A 21,496-nucleotide genomic window follows, 5' to 3' on the forward strand; every position below is an offset into this window, starting at 1 on the left:
ACTGCAGGAATATGTGATGTTGAAGTGCCTCTCTGGACTGCAGGCGCAGGCCGATGTCATCACACGACTCGCCGCGCCCCCTCACTCTGACCCCCCCCCTCCCTCCTCAGAGCTCTCTCCCGGTGCCATTGGCTGGGAGCTGGGAGGAGGGCGGAGTCAGCCGCCACGTGGCCTTGTGACTGGTCCAGAGACTGTAGCGGAGGAGGACGGTACTGAATCTACCATAGTGCTAGAAGTGACTGATCCGTTACACCGAGCTGTAGTTAAACTAGAGTGGAAAGTAGGGATTGCATGTTCTCCCCGTGCTCACAAGGGTTTCCCCTCGCCTTCCGATAAGAGAAACCGATGGAAAAACATGCAGAACAGATCGCTAACGCTGTCGCGTCCCTGACGAAGACGGACAGGAGCACTTGGATTGGTCCCCGGGCGCGGCCCCACGCCGCAGCCCATGTCTGCTCCCGGCTGCCCTTGGGGGGGGAAGGACGACGGGATGGGTCAAACGCAGAGAGGAACATTTCATCTGTGACCCCAAAAAAAAAGAAAGAATTGCATGTGTGTGTATCTGTGTGCCGCCCATCGCATGCGTGTGTCGCTGCATGACGACATTGTCAATGTGTGCAATGAATAAAGACTTCTTCAAAATCCAGAGTAATCTAATCTTAATCTAATCTAGTGAGAACGCTGGCCTGTGGAAGATTAAAGGAAAGTTGCTTTCTCTCCTCCCGTATGCAAATGTTACCGACTCACATTTAGCTCAACGTTCCCCGCGCCGACTCTCTCTCTCTCTCCCCCTCAAAAGCCCCCGAAATCGCCAACCAAATCAACCTACTCGAGAGATTAAAAAAACACACCCATGCAAATACATCCTCCACCACGCAGATAATCCAAAACAATAGTGTTTTAAATACCTCCCTCGTGAAAATTTGACCGTCAACGCGGCCGGGAGCAGCGGAGCGAGGGGAGGACGACAGACGGCGCCTCTCGACTCGCCCACAGAAACCCTGCTTTTTATAATTCCTGCGAGACAGATATTACAAGCGGTGGTGTCTGTAGGCAATGACCTACTTAGCGGCTGGATGAGAGGGGATGAGATGACACTGTTCATCAGGGAGGGAGGACTATCTTTCAAGACACCCATCATGCACTCAAGATTAATTTAAACTCTGGGAGGAGGGCGGAGTCAGCCGCCACGTGGCCTTGTGACTGGTCCAGAGACTAGAGAGTCTGTAGCGGAGGAGGGCGGAGTCAGCCGCCACGTGGCCTTGTGACTGGTCCAGAGACTAGAGAGTCTGTAGCGGAGGAGGGCGGAGTCAGCCGCCACGTGGCCTTGTGACTGGTCCAGAGACTAGAGAGTCTGTAGCGGAGGAGGGCGGAGTCAGCCGCCACGTGGCCTTGTGACTGGTCCAGAGACTAGAGAGTCTGTAGCGGAGGAGGGCGGAGTCAGCCACCACGTGGCCTTGTGACTGGTCCAGAGACTAGAGAGTCTGTAGCGGAGGAGGGCGGAGTCAGCCGCCACGTGACCTTGTGACTGGTCCAGAGACTAGACTCAGACCTGGGCATTGTACGGCCCGCGGGCCGGGATGATTCTGACCGGCCCGCGAAAGATTACATGATAATAATTATTTTTTTTTTTTACTTTTTTCTTTTCATGTCAACGTTCACACGCTTTTCATGTCAACGTTCACACGCTTATACTTATATATACGCTTACCTAGGATTTGACTTGATTCAACAACAAAGCAGTCGGGGCAAGCCGAAAACGGTGGAAAGTGTGGTTATTTGAAGTTTGGATTTATTTTTTCACAACTGAGAGTAGATTACATTTTTAGAGACTAAAAGTACAGAAAAAAGGTACCGTTGGGTACCGGTATCAATTCACAGGTATCAATTCACAGGTACCGGTACCATATTGGTTCAAATGTGAACGGTACCCATCCCTACTGAACACACAACTGCAGGGCAAGGGCATTTTTGCTCATGAAATGCATAGCCAAGCCTTCATGACAAAGTTGCAATTAATTTCAAGGCAACTAGGCAGCAACAATCTCAAACACATGAAAACCCTGAAAGACGTCAAACCATCAGCTGATCACCGGCACAGGTACTCATCCATGTTGGGAGCACTGCATGATGAATTTTCAAGGCGTTTTCAAGATTTCAAAAAGGTTGAGGATGAAATGCAGCTGGTTTCCTCTCCCTTTACCTGCAGTGTTGATAGTGCACCCACTGATGTTCAGCTTGAACTCATTGACCTGCAGTCTGATTCACTTGAAAGAGCACTTTAAGTCAGCATCACTGCTAGAGTTCTACTCTGCTCTCAAGGAGGATCCACCTATATGTGAACAGACATTCTCAGTCATGACGTTTACCAAGTCCAGGTACAGATCCTCTCTCACTGATGAACATCTGGCAGCTGTGCTTCGCATCTCCACCTCAGACATGCAACAAGACTTTGATGGACTTGTTAAAGCTCAACAGAGACTGGATTTATCACACTGAATGAAAAAAAAAAAAGAGCTGAAGAACACTAAAATGTGGAAATATAACAAGTGAAATGGGACACTTGATATTTTTTTTCTTTTTTTTGCACAGTTCTGAAAACATTAAATGTTTAATATAGGCATGTAAAGTAAAAAAGGCTACTGGGACACTTTTCTTTACACAGTTCAGTGACATGTCTTGTTTATTTTGGCTATAAGATGATGTGATGTCTTTAGAAAGCTAAGAAAATCCTTGTTTCAATAGTATATGAAACTCAAAATAATAACTTTATTTGTATAGCACTTTTTCATACATGCCCTTTGTTATTAATGTTTCACATTTTGTTTATCATTTTGGAAATAAATTCTATTTGAATAAATGATATTTTTGAAAGCTAACCTCACCTTTTAATTGCCAAATAATAACATACACTCTTACCAGGGGTCAAAACAATGCCATTTACTGCTTTTTATATAGAAAAAAAATTTATATTATGCATAATTGAGTTTGGAATTTTGGCCCGGCCCTCCAACATATTTTCAGTTGTTCATTCGGCCCCCCGGGAAAAATAATTGCCCACCCCTGGACTAGAGAGTCTGTAGCGGAGGAGGACGGATTTCGGTCACCGAAGATATTCAGACAAAAATAGCGGTTAATAACACATTCGGCCAAAAGAGTGAAAAGGCCAAAGATTTCGACAGAATGTTTTTTTTTTATTGTTGTTGTAAAAGTATAGACATAAATGTGATGCTGTTTCCAAAGAGTTATCTCTATGTCTGTTGCTCTCCTGCAGCTATCGATGACGCGTTCAAACCCCAATCGTATCGTGTCGCTTTCCTGTGAGAGCATGAAGCAAATGTTGCGGTCAAGCTCAGACGGCGATGCACTCTGGACTCTGAAGCCCTGGACCACATCATGACTGTACTACTTGATCTGATGTGGGGGAAAAGCAGTGCGCACATGACATTATGTCTCAACCTCAAGGCTGAGACCACTCATCAATTTATCGATAATTATCTATTATCAGATAACATGGGCAGGTGCCTCAGAGGTGTCGCTGCGCCTGTCGGAGCAGTGCTGCCTGTGAAAACCCCTCTCTCTCTCCCACTCTCTCCCTCTCTCTCTCTTCCCCTCCCTCTCTCTTCCCCTCCCTCCCTCTCTCTCTCTCTCTTCCCCTCCCTCTCTCTGTCTCTCTCTCCCTCTCTCTGTCTCTCCCCCCCTCTCTGTCTCTCCCTCTCTCTCCCCCTCTTTCTCACCCCTCTCTCTCTGTCTCTCTCTCTCTCTCCCCCTCCCTCTAACAGTGCTCGCTGCACCTGCACGTCAGAGCAGTGTTGCTTGTGAAAACCCCTCTCTCTCCCCCTCCCTCCATCTCTCGCTACCCCCCACCTCTCTCTCCCCCTCACTCTATCTATCTCCCGCTCTCCATCTCTCTCTACCCCCCACCTCTCAGTCTCCCCCCCTCTCTCTCTCTCTCTCTCTCTTCATCTCTCTCTCCCCCCCTCTCTCTCTCTCTCCCCCCCTCTCTCCCCCTCTCTCTCTCTCTAACACAACGCTTGCTGCACCTGCACGTCAGAGCAGTGTTGCCCGTGAAAACACGCTGTTGTTATTGTCAAAATAAGAGACACCGGGGCTCCACTGGCCGCGTTCCACCGAGTCCCATGACAAAAGGCCATTTCATACCAGGGGCTGAGCGCTTTCACACCGCCGTTAGCCAGGGGCCGAGAGCTTTCACACCGCCGTTAGCCAGGGGCTGAGAGCGTTCACACCGCCGTTAGCCAGGGGCTGAGAGCGTTCACACCGCCGTTAGCCAGGGGCTGAGAGCGTTCACACCGCCGTTAGCCAGGGGCTGAGAGCTTTCACACCGCCGTTAGCCAGGGGCTGAGAGCGTTCACACCGCCGTTAGCCAGGGGCCGAGAGCTTTCATACCGCCGTTAGCCAGGGGCTGAGAGCTTTCACACCGCCGTTAGCCAGGGGCTGAGAGCGTTCACACCGCCGTTAGCCAGGGGCTGAGAGCTTTCACACCGCCGTTAGCCAGGGGCTGAGAGCGTTCACACCGCCGTTAGCCAGGGGCTGAGAGCTTTCACACCGCCGTTAGCCAGGGGCTGAGAGCGTTCACACCGCCGTTAGCCAGGGGCTGAGAGCGTTCACACCGCCGTTAGCCAGGGGCTGAGAGCGTTCACACCGCCGTTAGCCAGGGGCCGAGATCTTTCATACCGCCGTTAGCCAGGGGCTGAGAGCGTTCACACCGCCGTTAGCCAGGGGCCGAGATCTTTCATACGGCCGTTAGCCAGGGGCTGAGAGCTTTCCCGGAACAGCCTTAACCCGCGGACGAAAAGAAAAAGCCAAGAAAAGATCCATCAACCCATAAAAACAAATGTTGAAAGCAGTGAGAAATACCAACACGTTTCTCAGAAACGCTGAGAGAGGACGAGTCCATCTCCGTTTCTGCTCGACGGACCTGAACACACTTCATCCTCCTAAATCGACAGATAAATAACAACATCTCATGAGCATGAGCATTAAACAGAGAGCAGTCTGAGTCTGGTGCTAAAGCAATGTCCAAATATGAGACAATTCAAACTGAATTATAAAGAAATTATGTTCACGTCGAGGTACAGGGATGAGGAAGGGATTTGACATTCACGGGTGTTTACATTTTTTTTCGTTTTTTTTCTCTTCATGTTTTACATATAAAATCTAGTTTTTAGTTTTGCATATATATATATACATTTGTTTTGTTATGTTTTAAATTAGTACACTCATTGAGTAGTGGAAAAGGGTTAGGGTACTTCTTCCTACTCCTTTTCGAGCATGTTCTTTCCATACATCAGAGTGAATTGCATTACTGAATATCATCTACTCCAGGGCTATTCAACTGGCGGCCCGGGATTATTCTGACCGGCCCGCAAAAGATTACATGATAATTATATAAAAAAAAAAAAAAAAAAAAAAAAAATTATGTCAACGTTCACACGCACAATTGAGCCAAAAGTCACTCAATTAATGACAGATTTCATTGATAAATTGAGGGAAAACTTTGCAAGTCGATTTGATGAATTTGACATGCCCAGAGAATTGATGCATTTTGTGAGCAACCAATTTGCCAATGTAGCTGCTATTTCCACAAAAGGACAGGAGTTCCTTGCATCACTTCACATTGATGAAGGTCTCCTGCAACTTGAAATAATTGACATGCAAGCATCATCTGCTCTGAAGCAGGCACTTGAGAATGAATCCACCACAACATTTTGGATAAAGTGTATTCATGTCAACACATTCCCCAAAATAAAAACGCTGGCAATATCTGTGCTAACAATGTTTAGCTCAACATACACCTGTGAATCCAGTTTCTCTCACATGAATGCCATTAAAACAAGCAACCGTGCCTCCTTGACAAATGAATGGTAAATGGTAAATGGCTGCTTTTTTATATAGCGCTTTTATCCAAAGCGCTTTACAATTTGTTCCTCACATTTTACCCATTAATTCACACATTCACACACCGACGGCGGAGGCGACCATGCAAGGTGCCAACCTGCTCATCGGGAGCAATTAGGGTAGGGCTGGGCGATATGGAAAAAAATCATATCGCGATAACGATATGATAATTTTATTTTATTTCTCGATATCGATAATTATCGAATTGTTATAAGTATAAAAGAAATTATATATATATATATTTTTTTAACAACAGATGTATGTTTATTTTGCAGCAATTCTTTGTCATTGCCGCCATCTTTAGTGTTACATCCCCTCACACTCCAGTTCTCAGGCTGCAGCTGGTTTAAAAGCTAAAGTAAACCGGCTTCTCTGCTGGCTGTGGCTCCAGAGGAGTTGAACAGTTCTGGCTCTGCTAGTTTATTTTCGATCTTTTGGCGCTTTTTTGGTGGACAAACCACCGCACATGTGCACTGTGACTCGTGACTGGAGTCTAGTTCTGCTAGCACACATAGCCTACTGTGTACAGACGGTTTCAAAATGTATTTTAAATTAGAAAGCAAACAAAATAAATGGACAAGAGAAAAAGAAATCTGAATTTGGTCAGTATTGTCATTTGGACAAGCAAAGCCATTACTTTAAGTTGCAGGCAAGAAAGACAAGTCTGTCCACTGTCTCTGGTTTTAAAACTGCCCTGTTGCAGGTAAAAAAAAAAAAAAAAAAAAAAAAAAATCGATTTTTTTTTTATTTCGATATTCGATATCGATTATTAAAATATATCGCGATATTTATCGTTATCGTTATATCGCCCAGCCCTACAACACATGTTCCTTTCTCACTGGTAACGACACGTATGTTCCTTTCTCACTGGTAACAACACGTATGTTCCTTTCTCACTGGTAAGGCATAACAAAATTAATAGTTGGTTTCAGGTTGGTTGTCAGTTTGGCCATGGGTAGGTAGGGAATTTATTTAATTTAATTTTTTTATTTTATTCTTTCCCACGGCGACTATGGATAGGGAATTTCTTTATTTAATTAAAATGTTCACAACAACATGGATGCATGTACTCTGCCAGCATGTTTAATATCCATAATACTAAATGTTTGACTAAGATTTCTATGAAACTTTATAAAAAAAAAAAAAAAAAAAAAAACGTTTTTTTTTTTTTTTTTATAATTTTTTCTAAAAACTCATAAAATATATTGGGTCGCACCTAAATCGGCAGGGTCGGTCGGCAACCTGAAACCAACTATTAATTTTGTTAGGCCTAACAACACGTATGTTCCTTTCTCACTGGTAACGACACGTATGTTCCTTTCTCACTGGTAACTAACGACACGTGTTCCTTTCTCACTGGTAACGACACGTATGTTCCTTTCTCACTGGTAACAACACGTATGTTCCTTTCTCACTGGTAACAACACGTATGTTCCTTTCTCACTGGTAACGACACGTATGTTCCTTTCTCACTGGTAACAACACGTATGTTCCTTTCTCACTGGTAACAACACGTATGTTCCTTTCTCACTGGTAACAACACGTATGTTCCTTTCTCACTGGTAACAACATATGTTCCTTTCTCACTGGTAACAACACGTATGTTCCTTTCTCACTGGTAACACGTATGTTCCTTTCTCACTGGTAACGACACGTATGTTCCTTTCTCACTGGTAACGACACGTATGTTCCTTTCTCACTGGTAACAACATATGTTCCTTTCTCACTGGTAACGACACGTATGTTCCTTTCTCACTGGTAACAACACGTATGTTCCTTTCTCACTGGTAACAACACGTATGTTCCTTTCTCACTGGTAACAACACGTATGTTCCTTTCTCACTGGTAACGACACGTATGTTCCTTTCTCACTGGTAACAACATGTGTTCCTTTCTCACTGGTAACAACACATGTTCCTTTCTCACTGGTAACAACACATGTTCCTTTCTCACTGGTAACAACACGTGTTCCTTTCTCACTGGTAACAACATGTGTTCCTTTCTCACTGGTAACGACACGTGTTCCTTTCTCACTGGTAACAACACGTATGTTCCTTTCTCACTGGTAACAACATATGTTCCTTTCTCACTGGTAACGACACGTGTTCCTTTCTCACTGGTAACAACACGTATGTTCCTTTCTCACTGGTAACGACACGTGTTCCGTTCTCACTGGTAACGACACGTGTTCCTTTCTCACTGGTAACAACACGTATGTTCCTTTCTCACTGGTAACGACACGTATGTTCCTTTCTCACTGGTAACGACACGTGTTCCTTTCTCACTGGTAACAACACGTATGTTCCTTTCTCACTGGTAACGACACGTATGTTCCTTTCTCACTGGTAACGACACGTGTTCCTTTCTCACTGGTAACAACACGTATGTTCCTTTCTCACTGGTAACGACACGTGTTTTTTTTAATTTCGATATTCGATATCAATTATTAAAATATATCGCGATATTTATCGTTATCGTTATATCGCCCAGTGTGTCTTGCTCAAGGACACATCGACACGCTGCCCGGGAGGAGTGGGAATCTAACCGGGAACCTCCGGATTGCCAGGCGACTGCTCTACCTCCCGAGCCACTGTCGCCCCTAAAATGAGCATTTGCATCACTGTTTGCGGGTAGCCCTCACTTCCTATGAACCCTCTTTCTCTGCCATTGCCAAGTCAAATAAGTGCAATCTCTCTCATTAGATGTGTGTATGTAGGCTAGGCCTGTCTGCCCCCCACCCCCCCTGATGTTTGAGAGTTAAGAGTGGACAATAAGTGCTAATAAGATGCTGTGATTTGCTGTTGTTGCACATACATGAAGCACTTTTTCATAAGCTCAGCTGCACTATAAATGTGTTTTTTTGTTCAAGTGTTGATGTTAGAATGTTCAGATGCACATCATGCACTTGTTTGTTTTTTATTTAATTTTTATATTGAAATGTTGAAGAGGAGATGTTGCAGTTGTTGCACAGTCATAAATGAAGCACTTTTTGCAGGAGATGTTGCAGATGTGGCACATAAATGAAGCACTTTTTTTGAAAAGTATACTACTTTTGCAATGTAGTTAAATAAAAGTTGTGAAAATGTGGTTGCGTGTTGTGTCAAGTGTACATATATTCATAGCACAGGGAGGCGCCGTGGCAGTCCGGCCCCTGGCCCCTTGGGTTTCTGACAATGTGGCCCCCTGAACAATTTAGCCCTGATCTACTCTGTATGATACTATGCACAATAATGCTGTATATAGCGATATATATTTAACCACATTATGTCTGTATACCTGCATATAATCCATTTTGCATACCTGTAGAGTAGATACTATATCTAGATCTGTACATATATCCCTTACTAGTAATACCGCTGGCCAGTATATGACTTTACTACCATTAGGGCTGCAACTAATGACTATTTAGGTAGTCGACTAATCTGTCGATTATTTTTTCGATTAGTCGACTAATCGAAAAACAATTATATTTATAAAAAATAAATAAAAAATTATATATATATATATATATATATATATATATATATTCCCCCCCCCCCCCCCCCCACTACCTATCTTTGTGAAAGTGGCTTCTCAGCTCTGGTCCAGCTGAAGACAGAGCAGAGGAACAGATTGGACATTGCGCATGACCTCAGAGTTGCTTTGAGACTCTTGTCAGGACCAAACAACATCCCCAGTTATCCCATTAGTTCCCCCAAACTTACTGTCGGTCTGTTATGTTAAGCTAAGAAGTCTTCAGCTGGCTGGACCAGAGCTGAGAAGCCACTTTCACAAAGATAGGTAGTGCAAAAAAAAAAAAAAAAAAAAAAAAAAATTATAATATATTTTTTTAATGACTAATCAACGCAACAATATCTCGTCGACGATTTTTCATAATCGACGATGACTAATCGTTGCAGCCCTAACTACCATAGTGTCTTTATACATGTATTACTGTACATAATACTACAACACTGTACATCTGATTAGCACTATTACTCAGTAGTACTAATTTATATATTATGTACCCAGTTGAATCACCTGTACATTGTATATTGCTGTTGCACTTTACCGTTACATTTGCACTCTGGTTAGATGCCAAACTTATTTTCGTTGTACTGTACTTGTGCTGTATAGCCTGTATGATGACAATACATTTGAATCTAATCTAGTCTAATGTGCAGTAAGGATAATTAGGACAGCAGTAATGAGTGTAACTCCTCAGCCACAGTTCATCTTTCTGTAACGCGACCGAGAGCAACCCTCTCTCCGAAAGATAAAGACATACGTATCCAATAACAACACACAGCGGCATCCCTGTGACCATGGACACCCCGACATCTCCATCACAACGTGAAAGGAAAGCCATCATTATACTGCAACAGTACCAGGGCTGAGCCTGAGCCCAAACGTGCCAACGTTCTGACCAGCGTTCGTTACGTTGGCATTCAAATCTTAATTAATGGGTTCGAACTAGGGATGCTCGATATTGGCTTTTTTACCAATACCGATATACCGATAATGTCCGAACTCTTAATTTCCGATACCGATATATGCAGGGTTTCCCCCCCAAAAAACGGAATAATTTCAGGTAATTAACATTACATATCTCTTGTCGTGTAATTAACACAACATTATGCATACTTTGACAATAAATACAATTATAATTTGTTCTTACTTGCTTGCCTGGGTAAATAAAAGTTAAATAAATGTAAAAAAATATATATATTGAAAACCGATAATTTTTTATGCCAATATCAACCGATAATATCGGTAGGCCGATAATATCGGACATGCCTAGTTCGAACCTCCCCCTTTTTTTTTTATTTTACATGACAAATATATATCATAATGTGATATATATCAGAATATCACAGTACTATGTTGTGTTTACAATAATTCGAAAGTCACACGTGAACACAGACACAACAACACAATCTAGTCGGGATGAGGAGGGGTCACCGTCATACATTATCAGGAAATGAATCAATCATGCTAAAAAGAGCGAGTTGAGTGACTCACACTCAGTCTTATTTCATAATACAACGTTTCCAAATGGACGTTTGGATTAAACCAAGTGTATACAACAGTGATGCTGAACTTTCCCAGCGGAACACAAGTTACTTAACGTTACACAGGTATGTTATGCACGTTAATTAAGCTATGCACGTTTAGCTTGCTAACGTTAAGATAGCAGGAGCCGTCGGCCAACAAAGATGTTGTTTCAACAAATGTATTACCATCCAAACGTTATTGAAGCCTCCCGTGACCAGTAAGTAGGTCCCATTTAGACCTGAAACGGCTGTTAAAAATTTGTGGTGGGGGGCAATATCGATACGTAGTAGTATCGCGATGCGTAGCAATACTGTATCGATACAAGGACACAAAGTATCGTTTTTCTTTTTTTTTTTTTTGTATAAGGAAGTTGCATTGTTCATTTCAATACCTGTAATAGTACAGTAGTCCACACACACGCGTGTGCTTTCAGTTAAGTTGGAATATGACTGTAATACAAACAGGTACATGCAACACAGATTACAGTGTTGACATCTGTCTGCTTGAGAAAATACCATTTGCTGCAATAAAAATTATTGAAGTGAGATGAACAGACTGAACTTTATTTTATTGGATAAAACATGTTGACAAAGTTTTACTTTGCAGTTGAAAAAAGGTAACAAATCGCAATATATCGCAATATTAATATCACAAAACTCAGCATATGGCAATATATTTTGAATCGCAATACTATCGTATCGTGACCTAAAGGGCTCCGCACACGGTGGGCGATTTTAGCCAGGCGACCGACTTTTTTTGCGAGGCGACCGATAGAATTGTATCGCCTCCATTGTTATGAATGAGAGAACCCACACGGCAGGAGATTTTGAAGAGACTGTCGCGCAGCTATTTCTGTCGCCTGGCAAAAAATAGCCTCGATCCTATTTTTTTAGGCGACGGCACACGGACAATGAGGAAATAACATGACTTCTACAGTAGAAGTAGTACAGATGAAGTTCTACTGGTGTATCATTTATACACCATTAATTTATCAATACATTCATTGATCAATAACTTACGTATTATTACCATGCTACTTATGTTCATTATTATTAACAGGAACAATTTTAATAAATAACGTTAGTTGGAGAAGCTATAGTGGCCGCTTGTCATTAACTAATAAATGAACAATGCGCCACAATGCACCTACTTAGATGTTTTTATACTCGGGTAACAAAAGAAGTTGTGGATGTTGACAGAGTTTAATGTCCAGGCTGCAGCTGATGTGGTTTATAAGGTTTATTGTCCAAAGAAAATGATGGTTGAGAACAGAACAGCGTCTTCAGTGAAAAAACATTCTCTCTCAGCTGCATAACAATACTTGTCCAATTGGTGGTAATGAACGTATTGTAGCGATCAGTCATGCAGTAATGTCAGGAAGAATGAGGAGAGGTTGTATACGTATAGGTGGTTTAATTCCAGCTCAATATGGGTTTAGTTCCCTCGTAAAGCACAACACAGCTACCTGCTAATACGCTAACCTAACATCCGGTCCGTCCTCTGATATCTCCCTCCGGGGGGAAACAAGTAACCACACCCCCAGCTAGACAGAGCGACGATCGGCTCTGGTGTGGGGGGCCAGGCGATTGTTGTTGAGCGACAGACAATCGCATCGCCAGGCGACGTCGGTCGCCCGCCGTGTGCAGACCACTTAAGTATCGTGATAATGCCTCTGGTGATTCCCACCCCTACTAATAATGCATTATATAGCCTGCATATATACACACAAAAATGTGTTTCCCGGATTCAATTGGTTAATAACCGCAGCAATATGTGCATATGCGCTATGTTATATGCGTAAATGTGCGTTATGTGCCTAAAGTCAAGACTCGACAGTAGTGAACTACAAAAAAAATATTAGCACGTTTTTTGCATGATTAAAAACTATGGTTCGAACATCCGTTCGAAAAACCCTGGACGAAGTTCGAATCCCAAAAACAGGCTTTGGGGACAGCTCTAAACAGTGCTGCTGTTATACAGATGAAAAGAGAGACGTGTTGGGTGCTCCAGTAGCACACCATGTACCGCGCTGCGTCGCGGAATACCGTGCTGCGTCACGGACCTGGTTGACTCAGAGTTCGATTTCCAGACTCGCCGTCATTTGCCGAATGTCTTCCCCTGCTCTCTCTCCCGTTTCACTCTACATCTGTCGGTCATGCTTGACCAGAAAAGCGATAAACGCTAAAAAATAAAGGTAAAAAAAAAAAAAAAAGAGAGACGTGTTATCATTATACTGCAACAGTGCTGCTGTTATACAGATGAAAAGAGAGACGTGTTATCATTATACTGCAACAGTGCTGCTGTTATACAGATGAAAAGAGAGACGTGTTATCATTATACTGCAACAGTGCTGCTGTTATACAGATGAAAAGAGAGACGTGTTATCATTATACTGCAACAGTGCTGCTGTTATACAGATGAAAAGAGAGACGTGTTATCATTATACTGCAACAGTGCTGCTGTCATACAGATGAAAAGAGAGACGTGTTATCATTATACTGCAACAGTGCTGCTGTTATACAGATGAAAAGAGAGACGTGTTATCATTATACTGCAACAGTGCTGCTGTTATACAGATGAAAAGAGAGACGTGTTATCATTATACTGCAACAGTGCTGCTGTTATACAGATGAAAAGAGAGACGTGTTATCATTATACTGCAACAGTGCTGCTGTTATACAGATGAAAAGAGAGACGTGTTATCATTATACTGCAACAGTGCTGCTGTTATACAGATGAAAAGAGAGACGTGTTATCATTATACTGCAACAGTGCTGCTGTTATACAGATGAAAAGAGAAACGTGTCCCGCAAGGAGAGTCATTTGAGGATAGGAAGAAGAAAAGAGACGAGACAGAATGTTTGGAAAGCGTCAATGTTCTCTGCTAAACGCGTGGGGTGATGATGAGGCCTTTGAAATGTGTTCCACGAAAAGATGGACAAACATTTCCATGAAACAACTTCATTAAAAGAAAACTGGCACGGAGGTTTTGAATTTCAAAGCCGTTCCGTTGAGAGGATTCAGACGAGGCCTCCTGAAGGTGACGCCAATAGGCATTTTCAGAACATTATTTCAATAAATGGTCTGGGCTTGCACTGCAGCAGGAAGCCCATGTACCAGGGTAGGTTAGATTTAGAGTTAGTTACACCAGGGTAGGTTAGATTTAGAGTTAGTTACACCAGGGTAGGTTAGATTTAGAGTTAGTTACACCAGGGTAGGTTAGATTTAGAAGACAGAAAGACAGAAATCGTGACACGGTTATTCAAGATGAGCCAGAGACCTTGTTGTGAGCAGTTTCAAAAAGAGATATTATGGCGGGTGTTCTTCAGTAGAATAATATAGAGTAGTTCCCACCAGCAAGCCTAGATGTTGGCCAAAAACACCTCTTCCGGAGTTTTAAGCTAGGCTAGAGGTCCAAAAACGAATCTACCATGTAGGAGTAGCGCTCTCTGACCTCTCACCCCGCCTACGCTTCTCAAACAGCACATCTACTCTACACTGGTTTGCAGTTGGTAGTCGAAACAGCCCAAATTGCATCAAAGTACCTTGACACAACTGAAATGAAAACAGAAAATATACTCAATATCCTGTGAGCGATGACCAAAATGAACGATTGAAACTAAAATATGTATTGTATCCATCTATATAAAAAGATGTCCTTGAACGGGCGGCTGGGTGGCGCAGCGGACATTGCACTCGTCACCAACGCAAGAGACACCGGGTTCGACTCCGGCTGTCTGCGTTGCCTCCGGCTTGGGCCAGTCGTCATACTAACTCAATTGGCAGAGTTAGCGGGTGGAAGTCGATGGGTGGTAATCTGGTCGTTGTGGACAGCGACTCCTACAGGTCGGTTGGGGATGCCTGCACAGCAGAGACAGGAAATGGCGGGGGTAGTGTGAGCCTCCCACACGTTACACCTCGCCAATGAGAGTCCGCGCTGGCAGGTGAAAAGATGTGACAGGCTGCCTCCTCGTGTATTGGAGGGGACACGTGATGCAAGGCTTCCATCCTCCCTACAACCGGCCAGTGGGGGGCATATGTGAGCAACGTTCAAGACAGGGGAGGGGAGAATTGGCACAGCGGGTAATTGGGATGGGAGAAAAAAAGAAAAAAACTGAGAAAAAGTGGATAAAAAAAAAAATATGTCCTTGAACAAATCTCTGATCCAGGAGAAATATGGAGGAATTACAAGAAAAAATTCTTTTTACAAACATAAGCGATCAATAAATACATTGTGATGTCAGACTAGAAAACAAGAGGTACAAGTCATTTACCTTGAGGATCTCCCCGCGTTTAAAACTAAGCTCGTCGTCTGCAGTGGCTTTGAAGTCATATTTGGCAGTGGCCTCCATGGTCCTGTCGGCTCGGCAGGGACCTGCTTCGCTATAGCGGTGCGTTTTGGAGGGCTGTCACCGCAATGAAAACACCGGTCCAGAGGTCCGTGGTGGCGGCTGGTTTTCTCCGAGTCTCTCCTCCCGTCTATGACCCGTTACTTTAGGGTGGCTCCTCACATCAAGGTCACAGAGGGACCCCTGTGAACAAGAACAACCGGTCACCAGGGCTGGAAGGTACAGCCGGCAGATGCATACAAAAGGTATGGATTTTTACTATGCCAATGCCATCGTGGACGACATATACATATTTTTTTTATTTTAAATGGTGCATTTTATATAGAGCTTTTATCCAAAGCGCTTTACAATTCTGTTCCTCACATTCACCCACACACCGATGGCGAAGGCAACCATGCAAGGTGCCAACCTGCTCATCAGGAGCAGTTAGGAGTTAAGTGTCTTGCTCAAGGACACTTCAACACACCGACTGCCCGGGAGCAGCAGGAATCGAACCGGGAACCTTCCGGCTACCAGACGACCACTCTACCTCCTGAGCCAAGGAGTCACCCCCTAATACATACTAGGGATGGGCCTGCCCTGAGTAATCGACAACGGCGAGTACTTGCCGTTTCAACTGAACTTGTGTTTTTTTTTTTTACCAAATACGTCCACCAAAAGTGCTTGAAACTAAAAACTTGCTCTTAAATCTCGCTCTGAAATCCCACGAGGCGGATGGTTTGTTGCAGGAAGAAACATGCCGTTCCATGAGCGGAGAGACCTGCTGCAGACTAAGTGGAAGTAATGTAATACTACAAATGGTAACCGACTGTTTTGACTGACAATACGCATTAAGCATCAGGTATATTGCTGTGCATGGTTATGTCTGTGTGGAGCGACATAAAATCGGTATGCGTGTCTATGTGTGTGTGTGTGACTCCGTGCAATATCTTGTTATTGCTGCTGCCATGCACTTTAAGATGCGTTCTAAAAATAGATTTCCCTAAACAATTACTTGAGCACTACTCTAGTAATTCATGAGAGTACTCGATCTGGGAAAACATTACTCGTGCCCATCCCTACACACACACACACTGTATATTTTTAAGTTCATCCAAAAAAGATTCCTTGCAGCAGTAGCTAAAAGTAAAACAGACCATTTTTTATGAAATGGCACCATGACAATTGTATCACAAGATAACAAAATAAATCATAGTCATATCACTTTGTAAATTGTACTGTAAAATTACACCCTCAAATACCGGTAGTCCGGTATTATACCATAAAAATAAAAACACATATGATATTTTGGGCAGATAACCCCAGCCCTACGTGTCACCCGACGACAACCAAATAGAGCATATGATTCACATAGGAAGCTATTGAAGAATGAAATCCAAGAACTAACGTTGTCTTCTTGTAGTCTGGTTGGTGTCGGTTCGCTGCAGGCCCTGCATTGATGTGCCCATGAGCTGAACGTGTGTGGTGGTAGAAACACCATAACCTTAGCCAGGCTGTCTGCCTGTATGTACAGTACTCTAGTACACAGCCTAGCCTAATGACTCGTTGGGGGGGGGGGGGGGGGGGGGTCAGTGTTGGCTGGCTATAAACCCAAAGAGATTAGAGAATAGGCTGCCATCACAGATGGGAAGAGTACTAATACATGTTCACTCGAGTAGAAGCGACAGCATTATTCCAGTTAAATGTCACCCATATCAAATCATGTTGTTTACCGTGGTAAAATACGTTCAACATAAACATAAATCATTAAAAGGTAATAAGTGACTAGTGTTTTAATGACATTGCTTCTAAATATTTACTTGAAACTAAAACGTACTGAATCTGGGTCCAGATGTAAACGTGTTCAATGATATAAAATCAATGATATATATATATTAGGGATGCACCGAATGGGAAATTCTTGGCCGAAACCGATACCGAAAATAGAAAACAGTTGGCCGAAAACCGAATGCCGAAAATGATTCATAGAATAGAATTTTTTTTACCAATGTTGTGGAACATTATGATTATGGAAAAATATACGATTATGGCAAAACTTAACTTAAATAATCACTATTATGGGTCCATAAAACATTTATTCAGCACTTCTGAATGCATACAGTACATTTAATTTAGGGCTGGGCGATATGACGATATTATATAAATATCGGGTACAGTTCATTAACAATACACTTTTTCAACGTATCGTGGATATCGTGATGTTTTGCCCAATAGGATTGTGTCGCGTCAATCTGGTCCACACGTTACTCGTTCATATCTCAGCCTGTGTTGAGATATGCCCATTCCGCGGTCTGTTAATAAAGTTTTCAATCAGACAGATGTATGGAAAGGCTTTTATTATAACATTCGTTGAGGTAAAATCATTATGGCTCATTTAGTCATCCTGTGGTGCACTGGTCTCCTACTAGTCGGTTGCGGGGAGCTAATGTAAGTAGCTTTGTTGATGTCAGCACACCGGACATTCAGGAAGTCAAAAACTAATGGCGCTTGCCGATTGGTGCTAAGAACAGCAGGGCGGGTGCAAGCGGTGTGACGTAATTGGCAGACTCGACTGTCAATCAAAATTATTCTGTTGTCCGTCAGAATGAATGAATGAAAACTTTATTAACATATTGCAGAATGGGTACAATACAGTACAGGAGGATGAAGACCAGAAAAAGACTTTCGGCTTTTTTACATAAGGGTCCTCCATTTTCAATTCATCAAAACATTTAGAGACATACAAATATACAGTAGTTTCATAAAAATGCTATTGATTGATTGATTGATTTAAAACTTTATTAACATATTGCAGAATGGGTACAGTACAGCTCAATACATACATACATTAAGGGGATGCAGACCAGAGAAATACTTTTGTCTTGTTTACATCAGGGTCCCCCATTTTCAATTCATCATATTTCATATCTAAATCATATAATATCTCATTGCTAAATATATGCAATATATTATAATCTAATAATCCAATAATCTAAATCTAATATATAATATAAAAATGCTAAATGCATGGGTATTTTATTTTGTCTTTAATGTTAGCTTGCAAACTCAAATACTGTCTTGGTAAGCCTCATAATGAATCGTTTGGGGTAAAAAAGAAAAACATCGTGATGTGTATCGTGTATCGCCGAAAGGTCAGAAAATATCGTGATATCATATTTAGGCCATATCGCCCAGCCCTAATTTAATTCCATCTTTTCTCTGGCTGCCGCAGCGGACATCTGTGCTCTACTGAGCGCACCTTTCTAGTCCCCAGATGAATGCGCTCTTTTGACTTTGGCACAGTAGACGCGCGACAGACAGACAGCGTCAATGTGAGAAACACAACCCCCCCCCCCTCTCGCTCTGAATAATATGCATATTAGATCACTCAGTGATTAACCGCGACGGGCATATAGTAAATAAGGATATAAAAGCATGTTAAAGACGCATTTATTGGACGCGTTGCGCGCAGAGTTTACATAGAAACAGCGCGACTCCCGACAGCGCAACATCATCACAACAACACGCGTTAGGTTACAGGTTGTTTCTGTTTCGGTGATATATTTTCGGTGAAAAAACTCTTTCGGCCGGAAGCCGAAAGGCCATTTTCGGCCGAAAACTTTCGGTGGCCGAAATTTCGGTGCATCCCTAATATGTAAGGGATAATGTATAGCTACGAGGTCATTGTCGCAAAATAATTGACCGACACGGAGTTTAAAATACCGAGCCGCTTCGGCGAGGTGTTTTAAACGTCAGTGAAGGTCAATTATTTTGCGACAATGACCGAGTAAAGCTATACATTATCCCGCTTATTACATGGCTAACTTACTAACAATATACCTAATTCATTTGACAAATCGCAGTTCTGTGGCTCTGTCAGCCCAAATAAAGTGATTATTATTATTATCGTGAGCAGCAGCCTCTGTTCTGGCTCCGCTGTGTTCAGGCTCCGCTCGTTGCTCCGCCCCCTGTCATCGCCGGCAGCACTGAAACAGTGTGTGTCAGTGGGCTTGATTGCGAACAGCTGCGCTCTGCGGTCATTATTGAAAAATCTGCGGTCATTATCGAAAAATAATGACCGCAGTCGGGGGGCTGTTGACCAATCACAAGCAAGCATTTCGGCGAATGTGAAAACGCCATGTAATAAATATATATATATAATAAAAGCTCTGGTGTGTAGAGTGTCTGACTACTAGGGACCGAATTCTGTACTTTTAAAGGTACTTACCGAAACACATCGAGTATCGATTAACGTGAGATACCGTTAAAAAAAAATTTTTTTTACACTTAACATTTTTTTTTTTTTTTTCTTTTCATGTCAACGTTTACATGCACAATATACGCTTACCTAGGATTTGACTTGATTCAACAACAAAGCAGTCGGGGCAATGGCAAGCCGAAAAAAACTGTCGAAAGTGTGGTTATTTGAAGTTTGGATTTTTTTTCCACAACTGAGGTAGGTAGATTAAATTTTTTGAGACTAAAGTACCGAAAAAAGGTACGGTTGGTAGAGCTGCCGCGATTACCGCGGTATCGCTGTTACATCACGGCCACCGCAGAGTAGGCTGAATACAGCGTCACCGCTGTTTTTTATAATAATAATAATAAATTACCCTCCTCTCGTTGGGCTTGCGGCTCTGCAGATATACCCTACTCCTCTATCGAGGTTCCAAGCGACCCTATTGGGTACCAGAAAAGTCACGTGAAACATTGCAGACCACTGATTGGTCAGAAGAGAGACGCGTCACACGTTGTAGCGTCATGCAGTGTGTTACCACCAATCGGCAAGCGCGTATTAGTTTTTTACGTCCTGAATGTCAGCTCATCACAACACGGCTAATAACGTTAGCTTTAACTCTCCGCCGGAGTGGACTACCATCGCTCCTCAGGAGTACTAAACGAGACATAATGATTTTACTGTCTGCAACGAATGTTATAATAAAAGCCCTTCGTTCTATACACTTGTCTGATTGAAAACTTTATTAACAGACCGCAGAATGGGACAACTCAGCACGCTCTGAGCAAAGAAAGGAACTGAGATATGAATAGAGTATTGCTTGCCTTGCTATGGTCCGGTAAATACGCTGATGTTATTGAACGTATAACTATATAATGTTAATGCCACAAAACGAATGCCTTTATTATAAAGTAGTAACTTTATAGTAATAATAATAAGAAAGGGTCGGGGGGGTTAGGGGTAACCACCCCTGCCCGCGACACCGAGTGAACTGCGCACGACCAGAGGGGAAACTTCGAATCCGTGTTTCACTTTCAATAACTAATGCGTGCTTGCCGAATCGCAAACAATATTCATGCTGCAAAGTCATCCTCTAAAGATAGACATTTAGACTTGAGGCAGGCTATATGCTATAAAGAGTAGACTACTACTAAAAAAAAAATGCATTCAAACTTTTTTTTTACATTTTTTGTGTGCGTGCGGTAATAACCGCGGCGGTAGGAAATATTTTGCAAATTTGTGCGGTAAGGAAAACATCAATACCGCGGCAGCTCTAACGGTTGGGTACCGGTACCGTATCGGTTCAAATGTGAACGGTACCCATCCCCCGGAACTTTTTGTGTGTGTACATTTTAAAGTTAAATGCATAAATCTGGTGCACTTTGAGAGCAAAATAAAGAGGCTAGATCTATGATGAACTTTGTGCTCAACACACAAAATCGACTAGAGCTTCCCAATCCTCTCCTCGAAGCACCCCAGCCGTTCAATGTATTTGTTAAATTCCACCACCAGCACACCTGATTCAACTTAACTAGCCCTTTATTAGTTGAATCAAGGTGTGCTGGTGGAATTTAACAAATACATGGAACGGCTGGGGTGTCTCGAGGAGAGGTTTGGGAACCACTGGACTCACTAGACTACAGCATACATTTGAGCCATCAAAAAAATTAAGCAAAAGTGGTTACCTGTGTTGAACTGGTTTATTTTTTAGAAAAAAGAAAATATATTGGATTACTATTACGACTACTACCACTGCCAATACATTCCTATTGGCAAACTTTATATAAAAAAATATTGTAAAAAAAAAAAAAAAAAAAAAAAAAAATCTGGCGGGCCGCCACAGTCTAGATAATTAATGGGAAACCCTGCCTGCATATAACCCTTCTCAGTGGCCTCGTGGGTAGAGTGTCCGCCATGAGTTCGGCAGGCTGGGAGTTCAAGCCGCGGCAGAGTCATACCAAAGACTATTTAAAAATGG

General features: G+C 42.7%; 1 protein-coding gene across 1 annotated transcript in view; it reads right to left on the minus strand.

Moving 5' to 3' along the window:
- Positions 1-21,496, minus strand: part of grb2b (growth factor receptor-bound protein 2b) — a 124,020-nt gene that overhangs the window by 99,781 nt on the left and 2,743 nt on the right. Inside the window, exon 2 of the mRNA XM_084329667.1 lies at positions 15,228-15,485. Coding sequence (XP_084185793.1) covers positions 15,228-15,305 — 78 coding nt within the window. The 5' untranslated portion in view covers positions 15,306-15,485. The remainder of the gene's footprint in view (positions 1-15,227; positions 15,486-21,496) is intronic.

The sequence above is a fragment of the Notolepis coatsorum genome (genome assembly GCF_963971535.1).
Source record: "Notolepis coatsorum genome assembly, chromosome: 14".
Classification (NCBI taxonomy): domain Eukaryota; kingdom Metazoa; phylum Chordata; class Actinopteri; order Aulopiformes; family Paralepididae; genus Notolepis; species Notolepis coatsorum.